The 21,707-nt window shown below is 40.0% G+C and overlaps 1 protein-coding gene and 1 long non-coding RNA gene across 4 annotated transcripts in view; one reads left to right on the top strand and one right to left on the bottom strand.

Annotated features, from left to right (window-relative positions):
• LOC121034718 (uncharacterized) overlaps positions 1 to 21,707 on the top strand; it is a 36,315-nt gene that overhangs the window by 2,190 nt on the left and 12,418 nt on the right. The gene's annotated exons all lie outside the window — the stretch shown is intronic.
• Positions 1,980 to 20,791, bottom strand: HEMGN (hemogen). 3 transcript variants are annotated; one of them, XM_040481781.1, is made up of 6 exons: positions 20,672 to 20,764; positions 19,379 to 19,484; positions 13,082 to 13,207; positions 11,235 to 11,328; positions 5,484 to 6,697; positions 1,980 to 2,648 (listed from the first exon to the last, which is right to left on the bottom strand). In XM_040481781.1, exons 3-6 carry the CDS (start codon positions 13,158 to 13,160, stop codon positions 2,542 to 2,544), a joined length of 1,494 nt encoding a protein of 497 aa, XP_040337715.1. In that variant the 5' UTR covers positions 13,161 to 13,207; positions 19,379 to 19,484; positions 20,672 to 20,764; the 3' UTR covers positions 1,980 to 2,541. The 3 variants fall into 3 exon arrangements, with proteins under 3 accessions (XP_040337715.1, XP_040337714.1, XP_040337713.1); XM_040481780.1 differs by lacking the exon at positions 19,379 to 19,484 and having other exon boundaries at positions 20,672 to 20,791; XM_040481779.1 differs by lacking the exons at positions 19,379 to 19,484; positions 20,672 to 20,764 and adding an exon at positions 16,481 to 16,594.

Genomic DNA, 21,707 nt, shown 5'->3' on the forward strand with positions numbered 1-21,707 from the left:
TACAGGGAGTGGGGTGAGAGGGCAAGCAGAAAGGGTCCTAAAAGGTAAAAAGAGAAGATCCCTCTCCTTCTAACGTTCTATATTCTTCATTCCATCTACTTTGTCATCTGTTTCACCTTTGTGCCCCTGTGCATGGCACATATGCAAATCTCTTATGGTTCCTCTTTAATGCAACACTATTAGAACATGAAACTTCCATTTACCCTTTTCTAACTAATGTTGACCCACTCTGGCAGATGAAATTGAGACCAGATTTTCTAAGATTAGACCCAGCATGAAAAGTACTGAGGAAGTTAGATGTTACTTTAGGTGAGTACCCAGCCTCTCTGAGGTTATTCCCTCATCTATAAAACTGGAATGATAATCACTGCCCTGCCAATTTCATACACTCTTGAGCAAATCAGTGTATATCAAAGTATAAATTCTGAAGTGCCATCCAGACATAAAGGACTATTATGTGGTTATTCTGCCCTCAATATGTCACTTGAGTAATATAATGGAGTATGAGTAATCATTGTATGATGCATACACCCCAAGAGGAAAAAAATGTAATGTTTGTGGAGGAATGTGTGCAAACAGGAAGGAAAGAGCATTGTACCCTCCCCATACACTAGTGGTCCTCAACTGTAGCTGCACAAGGTTCACCTGGAGAGCTTTTTAAATATTCTAAATGCAATGTCATATCTGAGATTGGATCCTGAAGCCAAAAAAGGACATTAGCACAAAAACTAATGAAATCCAAATAATGGTAATGTCACCTGTCTTAATTTCTTAAGTTTTGATAAATGGACCATGGTTATAGAACATGTTAACATTAGGATAAACTGGGTGAGAGGTATACAGAAACTTCTGTACTATCTTTACAAATTTTCTTTAATTTCTAAAATTATTCCTCAAAGAATATTTGAAACAACAACAACAAAAAATAAACTAAAAAATTAACATACCTATGCCTGGATGTCGTCCTAGGCAGGTAAATCAGAATCCCTGGGGAGGCACAGCTGTAATTTTTAAATCTACCTCAGTGGTTCTAATATATCCTGAGTGTTAAGAACCTCTGTTCTAAAAAAAAAAAAAAAAAAAAAAGAACCTCTGTTCTACACTAGGAATGTTTGAGGGACTGGGATTCTGTCTTGTTCTTCACTGTATAGCCTAGAACCTAGCGCAGTGCCTATGTGCCTATAGAGCTTATGCAATTGTGCCCTTGCTAAACTAAACCTTTACTCACAGAAATCTCTTTTACTTTAGTCTTCTACAGAGGGAAAACTGCAAACAATGGGGGGGCGCCGCCGCCCCCCCCTCCCCGGGAGTTTTTCAGACATCTTCCCACCTGGAAGAGTTCCTATTCCTGCCCCCAGTCTCTTGTCATTTTCAGCTAATCGTGACCATTATCACCAGATAGATATTCTTAAAACACTGAAACTGCCACTCCATTGTTCGAAAGTCTTACTTAGTTCCCCATTACCTTACGTAATCTTTGGTATGGAAAATTCTGTTCACACTAATAATATGAGATTTTTTGCCTATTAGCCTGCTATTCCACATGGACCCTGCATTAACTGTAGTTTGCAAGTAGTTCTCTTGAATATGTCTCGAATTCACCCTTCTCTGTGTCACATACAATAATGCTGTGATCCTCACCTACAATACAAATCTTTTTCATCTTTTCATCTTTTGGAGATTTAATCTTTTCAGGTCACTCCAGCAAAAAAAAAAAAGGGGGGGAGAGGGGAGTGTTTCCTCTATTCTATGTACTATTCAAATGACACTAGCCTTTCTTACTTTCTTTTGTAATTATATTGTTTTATTCCCCCGTAAAACTAGATTAAACCCCTGCTGGGTAAGGACTATATGCTATAGGTCTTCTAACCCTCACAGTGCTTACCACAATGCTGTCCACACGGTGAAGCATGTGATAATGATTTAATGTACTTTTTGCACAAATGCAATATTTAAAAAGGAAAAATAGAAAATCAAAATTCAAATACTTAAGTAAACTACATTTATTACTCATTACCTCAAAATACCTTTGAAGGAGTCCCAGAAGGATAAATTGTTAAAATTAACTTAAAAAGCCAACTAAAGCCTGAATAAAATGTTGATGCTATTGTTACATTGATAATTGAACAAAGTTTACAAGAAAACTATTACTCCCCAAATTTTAAATGAACAGACAATATACTCTTTCTACTTTTGAGAATTAACCAAGGAAAAAAATAAATTAAAAAAATGAACCAAAGAAAGGTTTGTTTTTGAGGGTAAAAATCAGTTATTCAGCACCCCCCCTTTCCCATTTCTGTCTCTCCCCACCGCTATCCTTACCCCAAAATACATATACACACACACACACGCACAAACTAGCAGGATATCATCTATGTGGTAGAGCCTCAAAAAACACCTTAGTTCACTCTTTCAGCTGTAGTCTATATGTGGGAAAAAAACCACTTAAAATATTAATGAGTATTGTAGAGATGCAATATTTTGAGAATCACACGTATACTAAGATGTGTATTTTGTTGGACAACTGATGGTTGAGCATCGTTAAAACAAAACATAACTATAGACGTCATTTTCTGCATGAATCTCTTGAGGAACATTTGGAATTGCTGGTATCTCTGGTTCCTCTGCTTTGGGTTTTTCTCTCATTTCTGTAAAATAAAATATGAAAATAGGTTAAATAAATGGTCAACTGGGACAATTGACCAGATTAAAAAACTCTACCTCACACCTTGCACAAAAGCAAATTTCAGATGAATTAAAGATTTAAATATTAAAATACCATAAATGTTGTATAAACAATAAAATTTTCTTATAATCTTAGGATTAGAAAGGCCTTTCTAAGCAGGAAACAGATCAGAAACCATAAAGGAAAAGAATGACAAGTTTGAATTACCAAAAATTAAAATTAAAATCTTGTCATGTAGGTGACAAAAACCACTATAAATAAATTTAAACCATAGACAACTGGAAATATATTTACAACTTATATGTAGGTAAAAGCTTAACTATTACATAGAGATTTTCTAAGTCAATCCAAAAAGATCAAATTTAAAATGGAACAGGAATTCAAACGGGCAATTCTCAAAAGAAAAAATTCAGGAGCGCCTGAGTGACCTGGTCAGTTGAGCGTTCAACTCTTGATTTCAGCTCAGGGCATGACCTCGCAGTTCATGAGATATTGCCCTGTGTCAGGCTCTGCGCTGACAGCATGGAGCCTGCTTGCAATTCTATCTCTCCCTCTCTCTCGGCTCCTCCCTGGCTCACGCGTGCATGCTCTCTCTCAAAACAAATAAATACACATTAAAAAAAATAATTTTAAAAAGAAAAAAATCCCCGTTCATGCTCTGTCTCTGTCTCAAAAATAAATAAACGTGAAAAAAAAATTAAAAAAGAAAAAGGGGCGCCTGGGTGGCTCAGTCAGTTAAGCGTCCGACTTCGGCTCAGGTCATGATCTCACGGTTCGTGAGTTTGAGCCCCGCTTCGGGCTTTGTGCTGACAACTCAGAGCCTGAAGCCTGCTTCATATTCTGTGTCTCCCTCTCTCTGACCCTCCCCCGTTGATGCTCTGTCTCTCTCTGTCTCAAAAATAAATGTTTAAAAAAAATTTTAAAAAAAATCAAATTTATAACAATCATGAAATTCAAATTCATAATAATACTAATGCCTAGAAGCAGTCATTATCAGAAAAGTGGAAATTAAAACGATTAGGTTGTTTGGGTTTTTTAAAACCTAACACATAGGAAAAGATTTTTTAAATGTAATCATGTGCAGTATTGGGGAAAAAGCACTTACATAAGCTCTTGGTTTGTGTGGACTGCTAAAACATTTTGGGAGGCTCATTTGACAGAATGTATCCAAACATTAAATGTGGGTACCCTTTGGCCCACCATTTCAATTTCTAGGGATTTATCCAATGGATATAATCAGACACACTTAAGCTCCCAGTGCCTCAGTTTCCTTATCTATAAAATGGGGATAATATTATTTTTCTGGTAAGCTTTTTAACATTGAATAAAATAATTCACACAAAATATTTTTGTGTGGCACAAAAGATTTTTGTGTGGCACATAGAAAGTGCCAAATAAATGTTAGTTCCAATGATGTTCACTGAACATTGTTATAATAGTAAAACTTGGCAGTAACCTAAATGTTCATCATTTCAGAGACTGGTTGGATAAATTATTGTACATATAACACAATACCATACAATTGTTACAAAAGATGTCATTAAGATGGCCGTGATATATATTGCATGTGAAAAAATGCAGCTTACACAGAATAGAATGTATTATACTATGTCATTTGTTAAAACAAAGGAAAACAACCTCCAGGATGGGAATCAGAGATAGGAGATGGTATCATGGGGGATTTACTCTATATTCACTTACATATTGCTTTAATTTATCATAATGAACATTTATAATTCATTACTATGAGCCTTTTCTAATCAGTAAAAAGGTATATACTTCCATTTGTTTGGCCAGACAAAACCCCAAACAAGAAAAGCATGAATTAATTGCCCACATTAACCTTGGCAGGAATGAAACTGCTCGAACTGAGCCCTGTGTGGATAAGAAGTGCTTCTCCAACAGGGGCTCCCGTCAGCCCAGCCAGTGTTTCACGTGGCTGCTTTTTACTCTAATGTTTTCACCCTTGAAAACCTGGACCCACTGGAACCCAACTAACCCCATGTCTCTGTTGTAGTTATCTTTTAGGAAAGAGCTTATTTGTTTATAAGCTACCAGAAAGATTTCTTGAGAAAAGGATATGGTCTGCTAGACTCAGGCCACTTCATATACTGTCTATGGTTTTGTACAAAGAGAATCAAGGTTCTCAGTTATATCCCTGAGGCAAAGGCCAAATTGAAGAAAGGTCACATTATTTTAAAAGTGTCATGCTTAGGAGAATGCTTTTCAGGAACAAATACTGAGATAGAAAGGGTTTTTGGCAAACCTGATAAATCCTACAAAAACAAGTTCCCTTTGTAACAGGATCATATCTTGTACCTTTATAACCCCATTAGCACCTTGTACCATGACTTTACTTGCTTTAGTTTGCTGGGACATTTTAATTCTCAAGAAAAACTTTATTCATCAAGCTTTCTTGTTAATTTAAACTTAATCGTTCTTTAAAATATTTTGCACATAATTCATCCTATATTGGGTTTATTTCATTTCACTGGCTAAAGTTTCCCAGAATGGATACTCTGTCAAGTACCTGGTATACACACTTATATTGCCAATTATTTTAATTCTTTGTAAATGTGCCAAACAGGCCCTGGTTGAATGAAAAACATTTTTTACTTGAAACCAGCTAGTGACATGAATGATACCCTTGCGATAACAGGGGATATCCTAAATTGTGAAAGAAGGCTATAAATCATCACTCTGAAGGATATGGATACCTATGTTGGTGCTTTAATTATAAATGGGGAATCCTATTAAGTGGCAGTTTCACTGACTTGTCCCAACAAACCATCCCTACCTTGAGGAAAAGTATAAACATCCTTAGCATCCTCCTGGTGTGCTTTAGGATCCTGGCCTTGGGGCCCATCTGTTTCTTGGTATGGCTCTGGAAAGCATTCTTGAGGCACATCCTTATTTTTATAGGTGTTGGTGGAGAGGTCCTCAGGCCCAGGTGTTTCTTGGTATATTTCAGGCGCATAGTCTTCAGACCCAGGTGTTTCTTGGTATATTTCAGGGGAAGAGTCTTCAGACTCAGGTGTTTCTTGGTATATTTCAGGTGGATATTCCCCAGCAGCAGGCATTTCTTGGATTGTCTTATGAGAGGGTGCTTTAGGCACAGCAATTTCTTTATATGTTTCATGAGAGAAGTGTTCGGGTTCAACTGTTTCTTGGTGTGTTTTTGTAGAAAGGTCTTTAGGCACAGCTATTTCTTCTGTTTTAGGCAAGAAGCTTTCAATCTCAGCAATTCCTTGATCTGGTTCAGAATTGTATTCCTCAGGTTCAGCTCTTTTCTGGTATGTTTCATGAGCATAGCCTTTAGGCACATCTGGTTTGGTGAATGCTTCGGGAGAGCATCCTTCCAGGTTAGCTATGTCTTCAGTTTTAGAAGGAAGGACTTTGACTACAGCTGTTTCTTGGCACAGTTTAGGAGCGAGATCTTCAGGTTCAGCCATTCTGAAAGGATGGCCTTGAAGTACAGCTATTTCTTGGCACAAGTTAGGAGAGAGGTCTTCAGGTTTAGTCATATCAGGGCACATTCTGGAAGAATGGTTTTGAAGTATGGCTGTTTCTTGGCACATTTTAGAAGAGAGGGCTTCAGGTTCAGCCATATCAGGGCACATTTTGGAAGGATGGCCTTGAAGTACAGCTGTTTCTTGGCATATTTTAGGAGAGAGGGCTTCAGGGTCAGCCATATCTTGGCATGTTTCAGAAGAGTGGTTTTGTATTGCTGTTTCTTGTATCTCGGAAGAATTCGCCTGATGTATAATGCTTTCTTGATCCATTGCAAAAATGTGTTTCTCAGGCACAACTTTTTTGGGAGAGGCTACCAGATAGAGCGCTTCAGTTATAGTCCTAGGCGGTTCAAGTTCTTTCTCCATAGGTGCTAATGCTTTCTCCCTCATGTCCTTTTTAAATTGTGACTGAGGCTCCACCTTCAGGTCTGTGTTTTGTTGTCTCTTTCTGCCTCTTTTATTTCCTTTTCCTATCCTTGGCCTCTTGCATTTTTTCTCTCTGTGAAAGATCAGAATTAGTGTCAGCAATGGGCCTACAGGATTCAAATAAATGCTTAGTAATAACAGCCGCTGGTCTTCCGGCTGCCTTGTTGCATGACCATGAAAAAAATCACTTAATCTTTCTAGGCCTCAACCTCCTTGTTTGTAAAATGAAGGAGCCAGTGCTAGTTGTCAGGAGAGGAGATGTCCCGTAGGGACTTTTTGTCTCTTGACGCCTTGCTCACATGGAACCTTCTTGGTGAGTGTAGAGAGTATGTGTGTTTGAGAGCATATACTTAAAGATTGGTTATGGAGAACATATAATTGATGTTATAAATTAATAGATTGGCACTGTGGTTTATACAGTGGTCTGTCTGGGTTTAGCATGTGTGAGTTAGTCCCACTATGCCCTGGGTAAACTGATACAATTGCATTTCTGGATCTGCAATCCAGGCACAGCTCCTTGTCTGCACAGCCTGCAGACGGAAGATGTATATCTAATTGCTTATCTAATTCAGTGTCTTGTGTAGAGAATGCTAAAGAGCAGCAATACATGTCAAATGAGACATTCTGTGAGCTGGGTCAAAAGCTTCAAAAACATCTCTTGAGGTAAAGAAGCCTGGTGGAAAGGTACGAGTGGCCATTTTATACCTACTCCAAATGAATAGCTAGATTAAGGATCTAAAAGATAAAAGGATATGCATGGAAATTTCGGCCAATGACAACTCGTTAGGTACTGCAACTATAACCAAATACAGATGGCTAATACAGATGGGCTGGTGGTGGGGAGGAAAAGGTACTAAAAATAAACATTTCATCCTTCTTCTAAACCTATTGAAATTCTGTTCCATGCTACCTGCTCCACAGAGCCTCCTCTTGCCAACCACGGGGCTGAAATGCTCTCCTTGCTCAGGATTTATTGTGAAGGCCATGCTTTTAGGTGAGGAACATGAGCTGCCTCATACCGTTGTTACTTGTGGAGAAATATTCTTGTAGTAAATATTCTTATTTTTGTTAGCAAACGAGATAAAACCCGTGCTTTTCTATCTTTGCAGTGCTCGTAAGTCCTTGCGCACTTAAATGTATACCCTATTCTGCCTTTATGTTTGAAATTTCCAAAATTTCCAAAATTTTTTAAAGACTGCCTCCCTAAAACCAGTTTGAAATCAATATTAAAAAGGTAAACATGTAATAAGACAGTCAAAAATTAATATTAGAAATAATATACAAGAAAATGTTATGTAAAAATGATGGAAAGGCACCTCACCATTTTAAAGTATAATTCCAACTAACAAAGGTAACAGGATAAATTATACAGTCCTTATTGTCAGATTTTTAAAAGATGGTATATGTGACTTTTTCAGGAAACACTTACTTTATTCTAATATTGAATACTAAATAACTTGTCACATAGATCACTGTATGAGGGAATCTGAGTAATGTTCCATGTTCTTCCTGGTAGTTTTTCAAAAAATGCATATATATCTATGTGGTCTAAAATTTAATCTGAACTCTGTCACTGATCAGCTATGTGATCATGGGTAAGTCACTCAAACTCTCTATGCCTTGGTTTCTTCACAGGCAAAATGGAGTAAATGGTATCTGTCCAACCTCATGCGGTCGTTGTAAGAATCGCATACAATAACTTAGAGGAATGAGTTATTCAAATATAAATTAGTATTCGTATTAACATAGGAAACACTTATAGTGCTTCCTATGTGCCAGGCACTGTTTTAAGTAATTTGCTTATTCTGTTATCTCATATAATCTTCACCTCAATTTATGAGGTAGATACTATTATTATCTCCACTTTGCAGATGACAAAACAGACACACGTTCTTGTCCAAAGTCAAATGGCTAGAAGTGAGGGAGCCACGCTTCAAATGTAGTAGTCATTCTGGCTTTAACAGCCAAGGCTCTTAACCATTACACTCTGCTGCTTCTCTCTGGAACCACTTAGGTTTCGCTGTGTGGTATGTTCTGTAAGAATAGCCCTCAGCTCAGTGGGTTAAGTGTCCGACTTCAGCTCAGGTCATGATCTCGCGGTCCGATCCGTGAGTTTGAGCCCCACGTCGGGCTCTGTGCTGACAGCTCAGAGCCTGGAGCCTGGAGCCTGCTTTGGATTCTGTGTCTCCCTCTCTCTCTGCCCCTCCCCCACTCACACCCTGTCTCTCTCTGTCTCTCAAAAATAAATAAATGTTTGGGGCGCCTGGGTGGCGCAGTCGGTTAAGCGTCCGACTTCAGCCAGGTCACGATCTCGCGGTCCGGGAGTTCGAGCCCCGCGTCAGGCTCTGGGCTGATGGCTCGGAGCCTGGAGCCTGTTTCCGATTCTGTGTCTCCCTCTCTCTGCCCCTCCCCTGTTCATGCTCTGTCTCTCTCTGTCCCAAAAATAAATAAACGTTGAAAAAAAAAATTTTAATAAAAAAAAAAAATAAATGTTAAAAAAAAAAAAAAAGAGAATAGCCCTCAGTAGCACAGAGATATGTCCTAAGAGCATGGCCAGCCAGCTGCCAAGAGGCTCCCCAAGGTGTCCTCTACTTCAGTGACTTTTTCAGCCTTGCTCCCCCCACCCAGCAAGCCCAGAAATCCAATTGGATCAGCACACTGAGACCAGCTCCATTTATCTGGGACAGAACTCATCAATCAGCTGAAAATGGCTGATATATAAACCTAAAAACCAATTTTTAAGTGAACAGTGAGAAATGCAAAGTCACACAGCAGAGGATGCTTGCACTAACAGATGAATGTACTCTTTCTCTGTAGCAGGTATTTGAGAAGCCAAATAATGATCAGAAGGTTGCCCGGAGAGTATGGAATTAGGGAATATAAGGATATTCTTCAACAGAGTCACTTGCCACAGGACTCGAGTACAGAAGTTTCTGCTGTAACACAATATATGCATTCCTGAAAAGCCTCACTTTCAGCAAAATCCTACACTAAAAGTGCAGTGCTTATGGGGGAAAATAGAGTTAAAGCAAACAACTCAAATCTTGTGCAACTTTCTAACACTAACAAAAATAATAATTGGTACTGGGGGAGATATCTTGAGTAGTCCAGATAGGCAGCTTACTATGAGAAGGCTGCCTGGGGGATAGCAAAAATACGCAAAAGCAACAGTTTAAACGCAGGCTTTCAGCTGCTGAGATCCCGTAAATGCCGGTGGTGCTCTGAGCCAGCTGCCATTGGGTTGGGCCCAGGAGGAAGTGCAGCCTACTCGTGGAGAGCTATGGGGGGCTGGTGGTGTCCTCTGGGGAGGGAGCCCTGGATGTGGGCTGAAAAGAACCCTGCTTATGCAGCAGCCAAGCTGAAGGCTTTTCCCTTTCCTGCTGAAGGTTTTAACTGTATTCCTTTTTGATTAGGAAAAATCATGGACCAATACAGCTTCTACATTACACTGACATCATTCTCCTATTTACCAATCATTTGTGAGTTGATTGGTGCTATCGAAACGTGTTATAGCAGAATAGAAGATTCTCAGTCCCCAGGGGGGATTGGTGCCCTTTCTTAAGAAAAGTGCTAAAACATCTATATTGTGTGTTTTTTTTAATGTATATCTATTTTATCTTTGCCACCAAAAGAAACATTTTTCGCAACCATGAAGAAATGCAGATATAACTCCTAATCTAATAATAATATAATAATAATTATTATTATTATAATAAAAGAGTGCTTAGATCAGTGGTTCTCAACTGGGGGCAATTTTGCCCCTTAGTCCCCCACACCAAGAGACATTTGACAATGTCTGGAGATATTTTTGGTTGCCACAATGCAGGTGGGAGGCGTGCTACTGGTCTCTAGATGCCAGAGATGCTGCTATGCCAGAGATGCTGCTAAACATCTACAATGCACACAACAGCCTCCCACATAAAGAATTATCCTATCCACAACATCAATAGTACCCAGGTTGAGAAACCCAGGCTTAGACGAGCTCCTTGGGCTCCCCTTTTCTATCTCCAAGGACCTCCTCTGTTTTCATAGTCATATTTTAAACGGATGCAGTTAGATGCTGTCTCACTTATAATCATGGTCTTGTACTCTCTCCCTAAGGTTATATACAAGTGACTTTGCTTGGAGATTTAAAAACTCCTAAACTTTCCTGTCACTTATTTACATAAAGTGTTTTGGTTTGCTCCATGGAGAGTTAATCGTACTCATTCAATTAGTATTTTACTAACAGAAAGTTTGGAAAACTAGCCAGGAGCTCCTCAAAGGTATCTCCTGCTCCCGACAAGATGCTTCTATGTTTATGTTACCAGAGTAGTAGACAGAACACCAGGCCTCTCTACAATGGAATTCAACTGCCTGGTGCTTTAATTTAAAAAGAACAGGGATAAAATTCCATTCCCACCACTTCACTAGCTGTGTGATTTTAGGCAAGAGATTGAACCTTTTGGAGACTTGGCTTCTTTTTTTTTCTTTTTGTATAATAGGAATACCAGCTCCTGATTCATGGAATTGTTGGATAAAATATAGTGTGTAAAAGCACTCAGCACTACTTGACGCATAGCATATACTTGACAAATAGCCATTCCTCTTCCCCTGCAATGATACCATACCCAAATTGCCATTGTGAAGTTTGCTTCTCTTGTGCTTCCTCTTTTCTTTTCCTGAGTTGTTCTCTGTTTCGCAGATTCCAAGTTCCAATGATTTCTGTAGGATCAAGATGGAAGTTATAGGAGATAGTGATCAATTGTGGCATTTATCAGCAAGAGTCCTATGGCAAGGTGGAGACCCCCCCCCCCCACCCCATCCTGGGTGTCTGTTCTTCTCCTTGCTTTTGAAGGACAAGGACCACATTTTATTCATCCTTATGCCTCCAAAGAATGCCTAGGAGCAAATGCTCAGTAAGCATTTTTAACTGAAAGGGTCAGTTTTTATACATATGTGTTCTATCAACCCATTAGTTTCTTCAAAATAATTTTACATATTGCACAAACATAAAAGAAAAAAATCAGCCGTCTTCTGCCATCCTTAACATTATAACCTGTTTTCATTTTATTTCTCATATCCATCTAGTCTCCATATTACACAAAGTTGTAATGATAGCCTACCATAATTTTATCATTTATTAACCTAACATCATGTCAGAAATATTTTCTAGGGTATAGTCCTCATAATTATAACTTTAATCAAGTTGATGTATTCCCACTTGCCCAGTCATTCCACATGTATTGGTTGTTGCCAATTTTATGGGCTGTTGGGTTTTTTTGTCACGGTAGCTCAAACTATGATAATATTCATGCATACAGTTTTTTTCCTTTTGAGTTTTTTCCTTAGGATGATGTCTCTCCAAGCTCTTTGGGAAGTTATTATCAAAAGAAAGGTTCTGTTGCCATTTGAGTTTGTGAAAAGTTAATGGGTCTTCTTAGAGCCTGTAAGGTGATGACAAACTTGCATGGAGGGCCCCAAAAGACAGAGCATGCTCCTTGGGCCATAGCAGCTTTTGTTCTTAAGACAGAAGTTCTTAATGATAAATTTGGATTTGGGGGATATTATATGTCTATTTTTATCGATGTCTAATTAATTTACCATTTCCTTCAATTATGAATGTAGGTGACAAACCACAGAAATTTTTGTGCAGTAAGTGACTTTGTCACCAAAAGAAATCACAGATTTTTTCCACATCACATTACAGTTGTTGCAGACACCTAAAAACACAATTTATTTGAGATGATATATTTGATTTGATACAATGCTGTTAGATTCACCATTACTATAATCTTGGTATGTAATGTGTCTATAAATAAACATATATATTACTGTATCACAGTTTTTCATTTTAATAGCTGTATCTTACAATTGCTTCCTTTGGAATTTTATCTATGAATTTTATATATTTTAAATATTTATTATAAAAAGGTATCTATAGATTCCTCAGAGTGCCAAAGGGATCCATGGCACAAAAAAATTTAAGAACTGTCTCAAGACCTAGGGTTCTGCAAAACATTTTGAGAAAGGCTGCTTTAGGATAGACCCAAAACTAAGATTAGGAAGTCAAGAGAATAAGCACTATTAAAGATCTGACAATAGGTAGACCAGATCTCTTTCCAAAAAATTATACCAAATTTACCCTACCATAGAAGTATAGGGGTATAATGGTTGTTTTACCTCAACCGTTCAGTACTGGGTATTTTAACATTATCTTTCACTTAAATATATTATCAAGAATTTATTTTGTCCTTGTGTTTCTCTGCTTATTAGAATCTTAATGTATTAGAAGTCACCTCAGAAGGTTATACAGCCCCAATCCTTCCCATCTAAAGTTATATGAACATACTCAATTATGTGCTTTTTGGGGGCCAGATCCATAGAAATTAGGAAAATAATCACAGCCCAGTTCTTCCCAACTGTCACTAAGACATCTTAGTGGCCAGTAGAGACCTCTTAAGATCTCTTTCATTACCTGGAACATGGTTCTCTTCTTGATGAGGACCAGGTGTCTGATGGAGCGTCGAGCGAGATTGGTCCTTTCCCAAATCCATCTTGCTGTTAACTCTTCCTGCTATGTGGTCTGACTTCCACAAACAGCCTTTTTAAAAATATCAAAGCAACTAACAGTTAAACACACACACACGCACACACGAGTTTGTCACTTTACTTCCCGCCTAAAAGTTTTATCTGGTTGGACCACAGCTGCTGACTACTTCTACTTTCTTTATCACACTGCACAGGTGTGAGTAGGGGGCATGGTTGGTCCTACTATCTTCATCCTGTAGTATAGTTGCTAGTTATACAGGGAGCCCCACGGCCACAGCCTGGCATCGTGCAGCCTCCGGTACAGCAGTCATTTATTTCTGTCTGCCAAGAAGTGCCTGAGTCTCATGGTCCTTTTTCCAGATGGAAATGGCATAGTGTAGAAAGTGCCCTAGCTGTAAGACCTAACCAGTCCATGTCCTAGAATAAGTCACCTCCCCATTCTGTGGCTCTTTCCTCATTTGCAAAGTAGGTAAATAATTCCTGACTTGCCCACCTCACAGAGTTCTTGTGAAAAAGTGAAAATCATGAATGTGAAAATTATGAAGCTATGAAATTAACCTTACGTTATTTTCCTGCATGTGGCACTATTACCTTAATCTGTTGCAAAATAAATTTCACACGTGTATATGCGGTGAAATTTAGATAATAGACCCAAGGAACCAAATTAGGAATTCAAAGCAAATTTGAACCCTTTTCTGCTCACCTGATCATTCACAAGTGCCTCAAGATGACTAGTGAAATCCACTGTTACTCATCCAGGGAAGGGCAAAAAGAATTTCTTAATGAAAATATGACCATGTTATGTCACAGAAATTAAGTTGAAACCAAAGGAATTACCCCATCCCCAGTTGGTTACCCCATTTGAGAAGGTAAGGAAGCACAGAGGACTATGGCTGTTCAAGGAGGGAAGAACCACTGAACACACCCTGCTATGAGCAGCCTTTCTGAGAGATGCAGGAGCAGCAGTATTCTAGAGTCATAGATTGGATTGAAGAGAGTTTGAATTCCAAAGTTGCTTAGTTCGGCAAGTTAGATAGTCTAGGGGCCACTTTACCAATCTACAGCATGGGGACAGTATTGGTATCTATCTTGTGGTGTTATTGGGGTGATTAAATCAAATGGTCTGTATAAAACATTTTATATATGCCTGGAATATTGAACTTGCTTAACAAGTATTAGCTGCTTTTATTAATAATAAAATACAGTAACCAGATTTTGCTAAACCAAGTCATAGTTTTAAATGTGCTAAAGAAACTCAGGAAATCTGAAAAGAATCCTTTATAAAGAGAAAAACTTTAAAAAGTGAATATGTGCCCCCTACTTCTCTAGACTCTTAAGGCATTAGAAGTGAAAGGGCCCTTGGGGCACCTGTGGCTCAGTCGGTTGAGCATCCAACTTCAGCTCAGGTCAGGATCTCACGGTTCGTGAGTTCGAGCCCGGCGTCAGGCTCTGTGCTGACAGCTCAGAACCTGAAGCCTGCTTTGGATTCTGTGTCTCCCTCTCCCTGCCACTCCCCTGCTCGCTCGCTCTCTCTCTCTCTCTCTCTCTCTCTCTCAAAAATAAACATTAAAAAAAGAAGTGGAAGGGGCCCAAAACCATCTAGTTCCTTCCCCCCACTTTATATATAGATAAATTGAGAGTCAAGGAGAGGAATGATTTGCCTGCCCCAAATTGTCTTACATTGTGCTGACAGCACCTCTCACTGATTATAAGACAGGTCATCTTTTCAGGTTTGATCTTGGCTGGGTATGAAAATGTATGTGTAGTGTGAACGTATGAGAGAAATGAGCTTTTCAAACACACTGTTAAGTATTGAGAATTATATAACAAACACCCACGTACCCAGCACTCAAACTTAATGTGGTTTTCAGTCACCATATCCTAACACTTTGAGTTTCTCAGTTCTCCAGCCTTTCCCATAAGAAAAGATCTAAAATCTCTGATAACCTCAGGGAGTCTCTATTCAAAGGATTCCTAGAGGGAATGGAAGGTGTTGTCTGTAATTCGTCTCTCCATAACTTTTGGATTTTCAGATACAGGGTTTAAAGAAATCAAATGCAAATTAAAGTAATTTTGAAAATTATAAAATAGTAGTGTTTTATCATTTAAACTGGCATTCAATTTTTTTTAATGTTTATTTATTTTTGAGAGAGAGAGAGAGCAGGGGAGGAGCAGAGAGAGGGAGACACAGAATCTGAAACAGGCTCCAGGCTCCGAGCTGTCAGCACAGAGCCTGATGCGGGGCTCGAAGGCACCAACTGAGAGATCATGACCTCAGCCAAAGTCAGATGCTTAAGTAAGCCATCCAGGCGCCCCTAAACTGGCATTTTAAATATTGATCCCTTTATTTGAGATGCTTTCATTCTTACAGGTTGCTTCTTATGATACCTCAATAAAATAACCTTATAAACTATCTCTGGGGTACCTTACAGAAGATGCAGAAGTACTTCTTAATTAGAATTATCTTTACTCTTGGGGCATCTGGGTGGCTCAGTTGGTTAAGCACCCGACTTTGACTCAGGTCATGATCTCACAGTCCGTGAGTTCAAACCCCACTCCGGACTCTGTGTTGACAGCTCAGAGCCTGGAACCTGCTTCAGATTCTGGGTCTCCCTCTTTCTCTGCCCTTCTCCTGCTCACGCTCTCTCTCTCTCTCTCTCTCTCTCTCTCTCTCAAAAATAAATAAAGATTTAAAAAATTAAAAAATGTATCCTTACTCAGGGCTTATTACATTCAGTTCAATGATTCAGCAAACCTTAGGGAATGCCTCATATTGTGCACATGTTGAGCAACAATGTCAGGATGCAAAGACTGACAGATGTAGTTCCTGGATTCTGTACACCGTACACTTGAGGTATATATATCCACATCTTGATTGCAAAGAGCTAATAGACTGTCTACCCTGTTGCAACCTTCCTAAGTTGATTTCACCCCTGCCTGTTCCCTGTATCTGGTAGCAGAGTGTGGAGGGACTATAAGAGGGTGGGGACTTAACAGTAAATAGAGCCAATTTTGGGTGGGGGAGGACAGTGGAAAGACTTCAAAGCAAAGTAGATTGGAAGCCAGGCAAGGTGTCTTTGATGTGATAAGCAGGCCAGAGCAGGAACTTGTTTGGGACACAGAAGTAGCCACATAGTAAGTTCACAAGCCATAGTTCATTGTCCCTTCTCCTTATGGAAAACTCTGGAGTCATTACCAGAATGTGAGATGTTAGCCATTAAATTAAAGGGTGGATATTTTTAAACAAATGCTTCCTTGTTCTATAGTTACTTGCATATATACACAAAACCTCTTTTTAAGCCACAAACTCTTAGAGGGTAGTTACCTCTCCTGATTCACCTTTCCATCCCCACAGTTTAATCCAGTGGGAGGCTGCCACAGTGGTTCCCCATAAATATCCACACTCTTGTATGCAGGGCAGGAAGCCTGTGAAGGCACTTTATACACTCAGAGGACTTGACGTGGCTGTGACTTAATAATAGTAATCCCATCATCTGTTCTGGAACTCTGCCTACTGTCATTCACTGGCACCGTCCTATGTACTGGAGATATGGCAGCTAAAAGACAAAAGTTCCTGCCCTTACAGAGCCTACAGTCTAGTGGGGAGAGATAACCACTAAGCAAACTTAAAATATATACATATGTAATATATCAGATGGTGATAAGTGTTTTGGAGAAAACTGAGCAGGGAACAGCAGGCTGAGGAATGAGGGGGAAAGTTGATGCTGGTTGCTATTGAAATAGGGTGAGGGGCACTTAGGTGGCTCAGTCAGTTAAGCATCTGACTCTTGATTTTGGCTCAGGTTATGATCTCATGGTTCGGTTCATGAGTCTGAGCCCCGTGTCGGGCTCTGTGCTGACAGTGAGGAGACTGTTCAGGATTCGCTCTTTCCCTCTCTCTCTCTCTGCCTCTCCCCGCCCTGCCCTCTCTGTCTCAAATAAATAAACTTTAAAATAACTAACTAACTAAATAAATAAATAGGGTGATTAGGGAGGGCTTAACAGAAAGGGTGACAGTTGAACAAAATTGACAGAGGTGAGGGGCCAGCCAGGCGATAGCTGGGAGGGCATTCTAGGCAAAGGGACACCAGCAAAATGGTCGGTGGTGGTAGGAAGTAGGTTCAGAGAGGTAAGTTTGTTGCACCATGTAGGGATTTCTACTCTGATTGAGATAGATAGTCATGGGATGGTTTTGAAGAGAAGAGTGATATGATCTGATTTATATTTTTTAAGGATTATTCTGACTACTGTGTGGCGAATAGACTCTTAGCAGCAGGAAAGGAGGTGGAAGCAGGGAGACCAGTTAAAAGGGTCTTGCAGTCATCCCAGTGAGTGGTGATGAAGCCTTGCACTGTGATGGGAGTGGTGAAGAAGTGATCAGATTCTAGAGTAGCTTCTAAATTGGGGGTGGAGTGAGAGACAGTCAAAGACTAAGAGTTTTGGTCTGAGCAGCTGGAAGACAGAGTTACCACGAATATATGAGGAAGGCTGGGAGGAGCAAGCTTGAAGAAGATGATTGGAGTTTAGTTTGGGACATGTTAACAGATTAGGGAGAAAACAGGGAAGGAGCAGCCAGAGAAGCAGAGGAAAACCGGAAAAGTAAAGTATCCCAGAAGCCACAGGGGAAAAAACATTTCAAGAAGAAGGGGGTAATCAATTGTGGTGAATTTTGCTAACGAGTAGAATAGAAGAAGGGTTGAGGGTTGTCTCTTTCCTAACAGTTCAATTCAATCAATTACAGACTGTGGAGCCCAGAGAGGCTGTTACTTGGTCAAGGTCATACAGGCAGGACCAGCTACCTAATTTTCAGGACCCAGTGCACAATGAAGATGCACAGCTCCTCTTTCAAAAATTAAGAAAGTCAAGTCAGCTACAGCAGAAAATTAAACTCCACACAGGGCCCTATTTCACAAGTGTTTCGCCGGATCCTTGCGGCAGACATAAAACAGATCTTCATGTTTCAGATCAAGACACTGGTGCTAAGTATCGAGTGATTTAAGGTCACAGAGCTAGACTGGCAGTGTAAGTGTGGAACCTGGGCCTTCAGCCTCCTGGTCCAGCCTTCTTCCCACAAGATCAAACCAGGTATTGAGGGAGAGAATTGCTTTCCTGCCTCCTAACTCTGGAGCAAGTTTATTTTGTGTGTGTGTGTGTGTGTGTGTGTGTTTTAATGTTTATTTTGAGAGAGAGAGAGAGAGAGAGAGAGAGAGAGAGAGAGCACAATTAAAGACTGGGAAGAGAGAAAGGGAGAGAGAGAAAGAATCCCAAGCAGAGAATCTCTGTGCCGCCAGTGTAAAGCCCAACTGACTCAGGGCTCCGACTCATGAACTGTGAGATCATGACCAGCCAACATCAAAAGTTGGATGCTTAACCACTGAGTCACCCAGGCACCCCTGGAGCAAGTTTAAATATTGAGGCCTTGTTCATGCATTTCAGAGGGCTGATTGAACTGGGAAGGTGTGGGAGGAAGGAAACATTGCTAAGAACTTCTGCCCCGGGGCTCTGATGATGGGGGTGAGAGGGGAGCACGGGATACTATCTAGTAAAAAACGTGATCTGATAAAAGTGCTCCAAAGCTCATGTAGTTCTAGGCTATACTGATGTAATTATAAAGCCCCCACACGAAGGGTAGATCAGAGTCCTGCTACACTTTGGTTTGTCATACCACACCTAGAACATCAGGCTGTGAGGACCATGTGAGTGGTATTTGAGAATGTGTACAAGAAAGAGCAAAGGGTATGTAGCTGTACCATTTCCTGGCTGTGTAATTAGGGGGTAGGGGTGGAAATCGCTCAGTTCTTTCTAACCCTCGGTTTCTTTACTTGTAAGACAAAAAAAGTAAAATCTCACAGGGATTCTGTGAGGATGAAAGTGATCGTGAGAGCTTCTTGTAAAATGAAAAGCACTGTGTAGATCGGAGTGCTATAAACTTGGGTGGTGTGCATAGTATTATTGGAGTGCTCTAATGGTGCACCTAGGCATTTTCCTAGAGTGCGGTTGGGTAGACAAATGAAGGAAGGGAAGATATTGTGCATTTATTTCTCTTAGTGTTCCTTCCTTGCTAAAATCCTTTTCCAAAGCTTTTGAATTATTTTCAAAGAGTGTGGATCAAGCTTTGTTTTCCTAAGTGGGGAGGGAGAGTTTCTGGTTTCCTTCTCTCACAGTCTGTTGATGCATGATAAATGAGTTCTGTCTCTGCTAAAACAGATGCTGCTGTACTCACAGTGATAACACGGTCTATGACTTTAGAATGGCGGTAACCTGACTTTCAATTTAGTTTGTTCCAAAGTTCCTCCTCTGGCATCCTCCCCCAAGGCTTCTTTCTATTTCTAAATGTACAGACAAATAAGCATCTCTGGATTAGCTGTGAGTGGTGGTTTATGTGGGGAAGAACAATTCTGCTCCCACCTTGAGCCCCCATTCCATCTCTATCCTTTCTTTCCCCAACTTCCCAAACTCATACTATACTAGCTTTACCTCTTCCCCCCCCCCCAATACATCCTAGATTCCTTCACACTTGCAGTCTAGTTTTTCTTTCCACATATTGTTCTCTCATGCCTCATCAGTGACTTCCTAGTGGCCCCTCCACAGTTCTCTCTGACCTCCTATAGCTCGTGATTCCTCCTGGCACTTGCACTCTCCTGGAAACCTGCCCTGCCCTTGGCATCTGTGGCGGTGCGTTCTTCCCCTTTCTCCCTCTTCCTCATCCTTGCTCCCAGGCTTCTCTTTCACATCCCTAGATGTAGGAGGTATTTCCCAAGGATGACTCCCTGATCTTTTCTCTGTATACTCCCACCCTTCTTAGATGGTTGATCCAACCGTATCCCTTTAGCTATTATCTCTGCACAGATATCTTCTAAATAAATATCAGTCTGAGTTCTAAGCTCACGTGTTCTTGGATACCATTCATTATGGAATATCCCACTGCACCTCAAACTTAGCATAGCGAAAAGCAAATTTATCCTCCCCGTAAGACCAGTCTCTGGTTTCTTTCTGCTAGGGTAGTGGCGCCACGTTCCTGGTCATCCAGCTGTAAACCTTCACAATTGTCTTGGCCTCTGCCTCCTCACTGGACACAGCCTCCAGCTGGGCACAGTTCAGTGAATTTCGTCTTCCCAGTGTCCCACATGTTCATTCCCTTTTATCCTTCCCCATGCCACCATCCCAGAGGGGAACCTCAGCTTCTCATTGGAAGTACTGGAAAAGCTTCCTAAATGGTTTATCTGCTTCCATTTTCCCCCACCTTCCCCAGACTGTCCTGCACTAACAGCCAGAACATTCCCCCTATGGCTGACTCAGTACTGGCTCACTTGGTACTCGGTTCTACTCTTTGTAGCATACTGTAAAGTGTCAGTAATACTTGCAAGATAAAGACTCAATTTTTCAGCCTGGCCTTTAAAACCGACTTCCCAACCTTCCCTCCCATTCCTTTCCTGAAAATACCCCCACACTGTTCTGATTAAACAGTGCTTTGCCCTCCCTGTTTGGCTGTGGCTCGTTCTAACACCCACAGTACCTTTATTCACACCTCCTGACTGTTCAGTGCTCCTCCCTGTGTCTGTCCATCCAGATCCTGAGTGCCTCCATCACAAAGACTTTGATGCCAGGTACTGAGTGCCTCCATCACAAAGCCTTTGATGATGATGGTGATGATGATATGTTAGTCACTTTATAATAGGTACCTGAAATTTTACATATATTATCTCATTTCATTTGTCCAACTCATAGTATCCCCATTTCACTGGTAAGGACATTAGTGGTTTGAAGAGATTAGGTTATATCCCAAGATCATGTAAGCTCATAAATGCCAGAGTTAGGGCTCAAAACCAAGGTAGGCTGTCTGTAAAGTTCAGATTTCACCATTCTGTTCTACGACCTTTTCCTACCTAGAAGTGATCTCTCCTGTCTGAGCTATAATCACACTTGATTTGAACTTTTGTATGATAAATATCACATAATATTTTTAATTTTGTTGTTCACATGTATACATCTTTGCTACAATATTCATTCAGCAAACAGATAATGGACATTTATTGCCAGCTTCTTCACTAAGAATTGGTGACATAGAGAAGAATGAAACAAAAGTCCTTTCCCTCAAGAAACTCAGTCTGATTGAGGACGAGAGACAACAAGTAAATCTGAATTATAATACAGTGTGGTAATTTTAATATTGATATTTCCAAATGTTCTGAGAGTAGAAAAGGAGTGCTAATTCTACTGCCACAGAAGTGGAAAGATAAGGATATTATATCGTGTACCCTACGGCTGTAATTCTTATTCAGAACTGCCATGGTATGAATTTGTACTGGTCAACAAGTAGAATTGGGGAAATGAAGAGGTTTTGTACGTATGTGATGGTATTGTGGGATTTCTTTCACTTTATAATTCATTTCACAATAATAGCAATAATAATAATAATAGTCAATGTTTATTGAACACTTGCTTACTATATCCCAAGCACCATTTTAAGCACTTCATATATAATTAATTTAGTCTCTACAACATCCTTTAAGGTAAGTAACTATTGATATCCTTGTTTTATAGATGAAGAG

The sequence above is a fragment of the Herpailurus yagouaroundi genome, unplaced genomic scaffold (genome assembly GCF_014898765.1).
Source record: "Herpailurus yagouaroundi ecotype Mexico unplaced genomic scaffold, PumYag 160, whole genome shotgun sequence".
NCBI lineage: Eukaryota > Metazoa > Chordata > Mammalia > Carnivora > Felidae > Herpailurus > Herpailurus yagouaroundi.

What these genes read in the sequence shown, in the direction of transcription:
- HEMGN (XM_040481780.1), bottom strand. Translation starts at nt 13,160, where the DNA reads ATGGATTTGGGAAAGGACCAATCTCGCTCGACGCTCCATCAGACACCT. An exon ending in AGAAGAGAACCATGTTCCAG is followed by an intron (nt 11,329 to 13,081) that starts GTAATGAAAGAG and finishes TTGATCCTACAG; the next exon opens with AAATCATTGGAACTTGGAAT. An exon ending in TGTTTATACTTTTCCTCAAG is followed by an intron (nt 2,649 to 5,483) that starts GTAGGGATGGTT and finishes TTTATTTTACAG; the next exon opens with AAATGAGAGAAAAACCCAAA.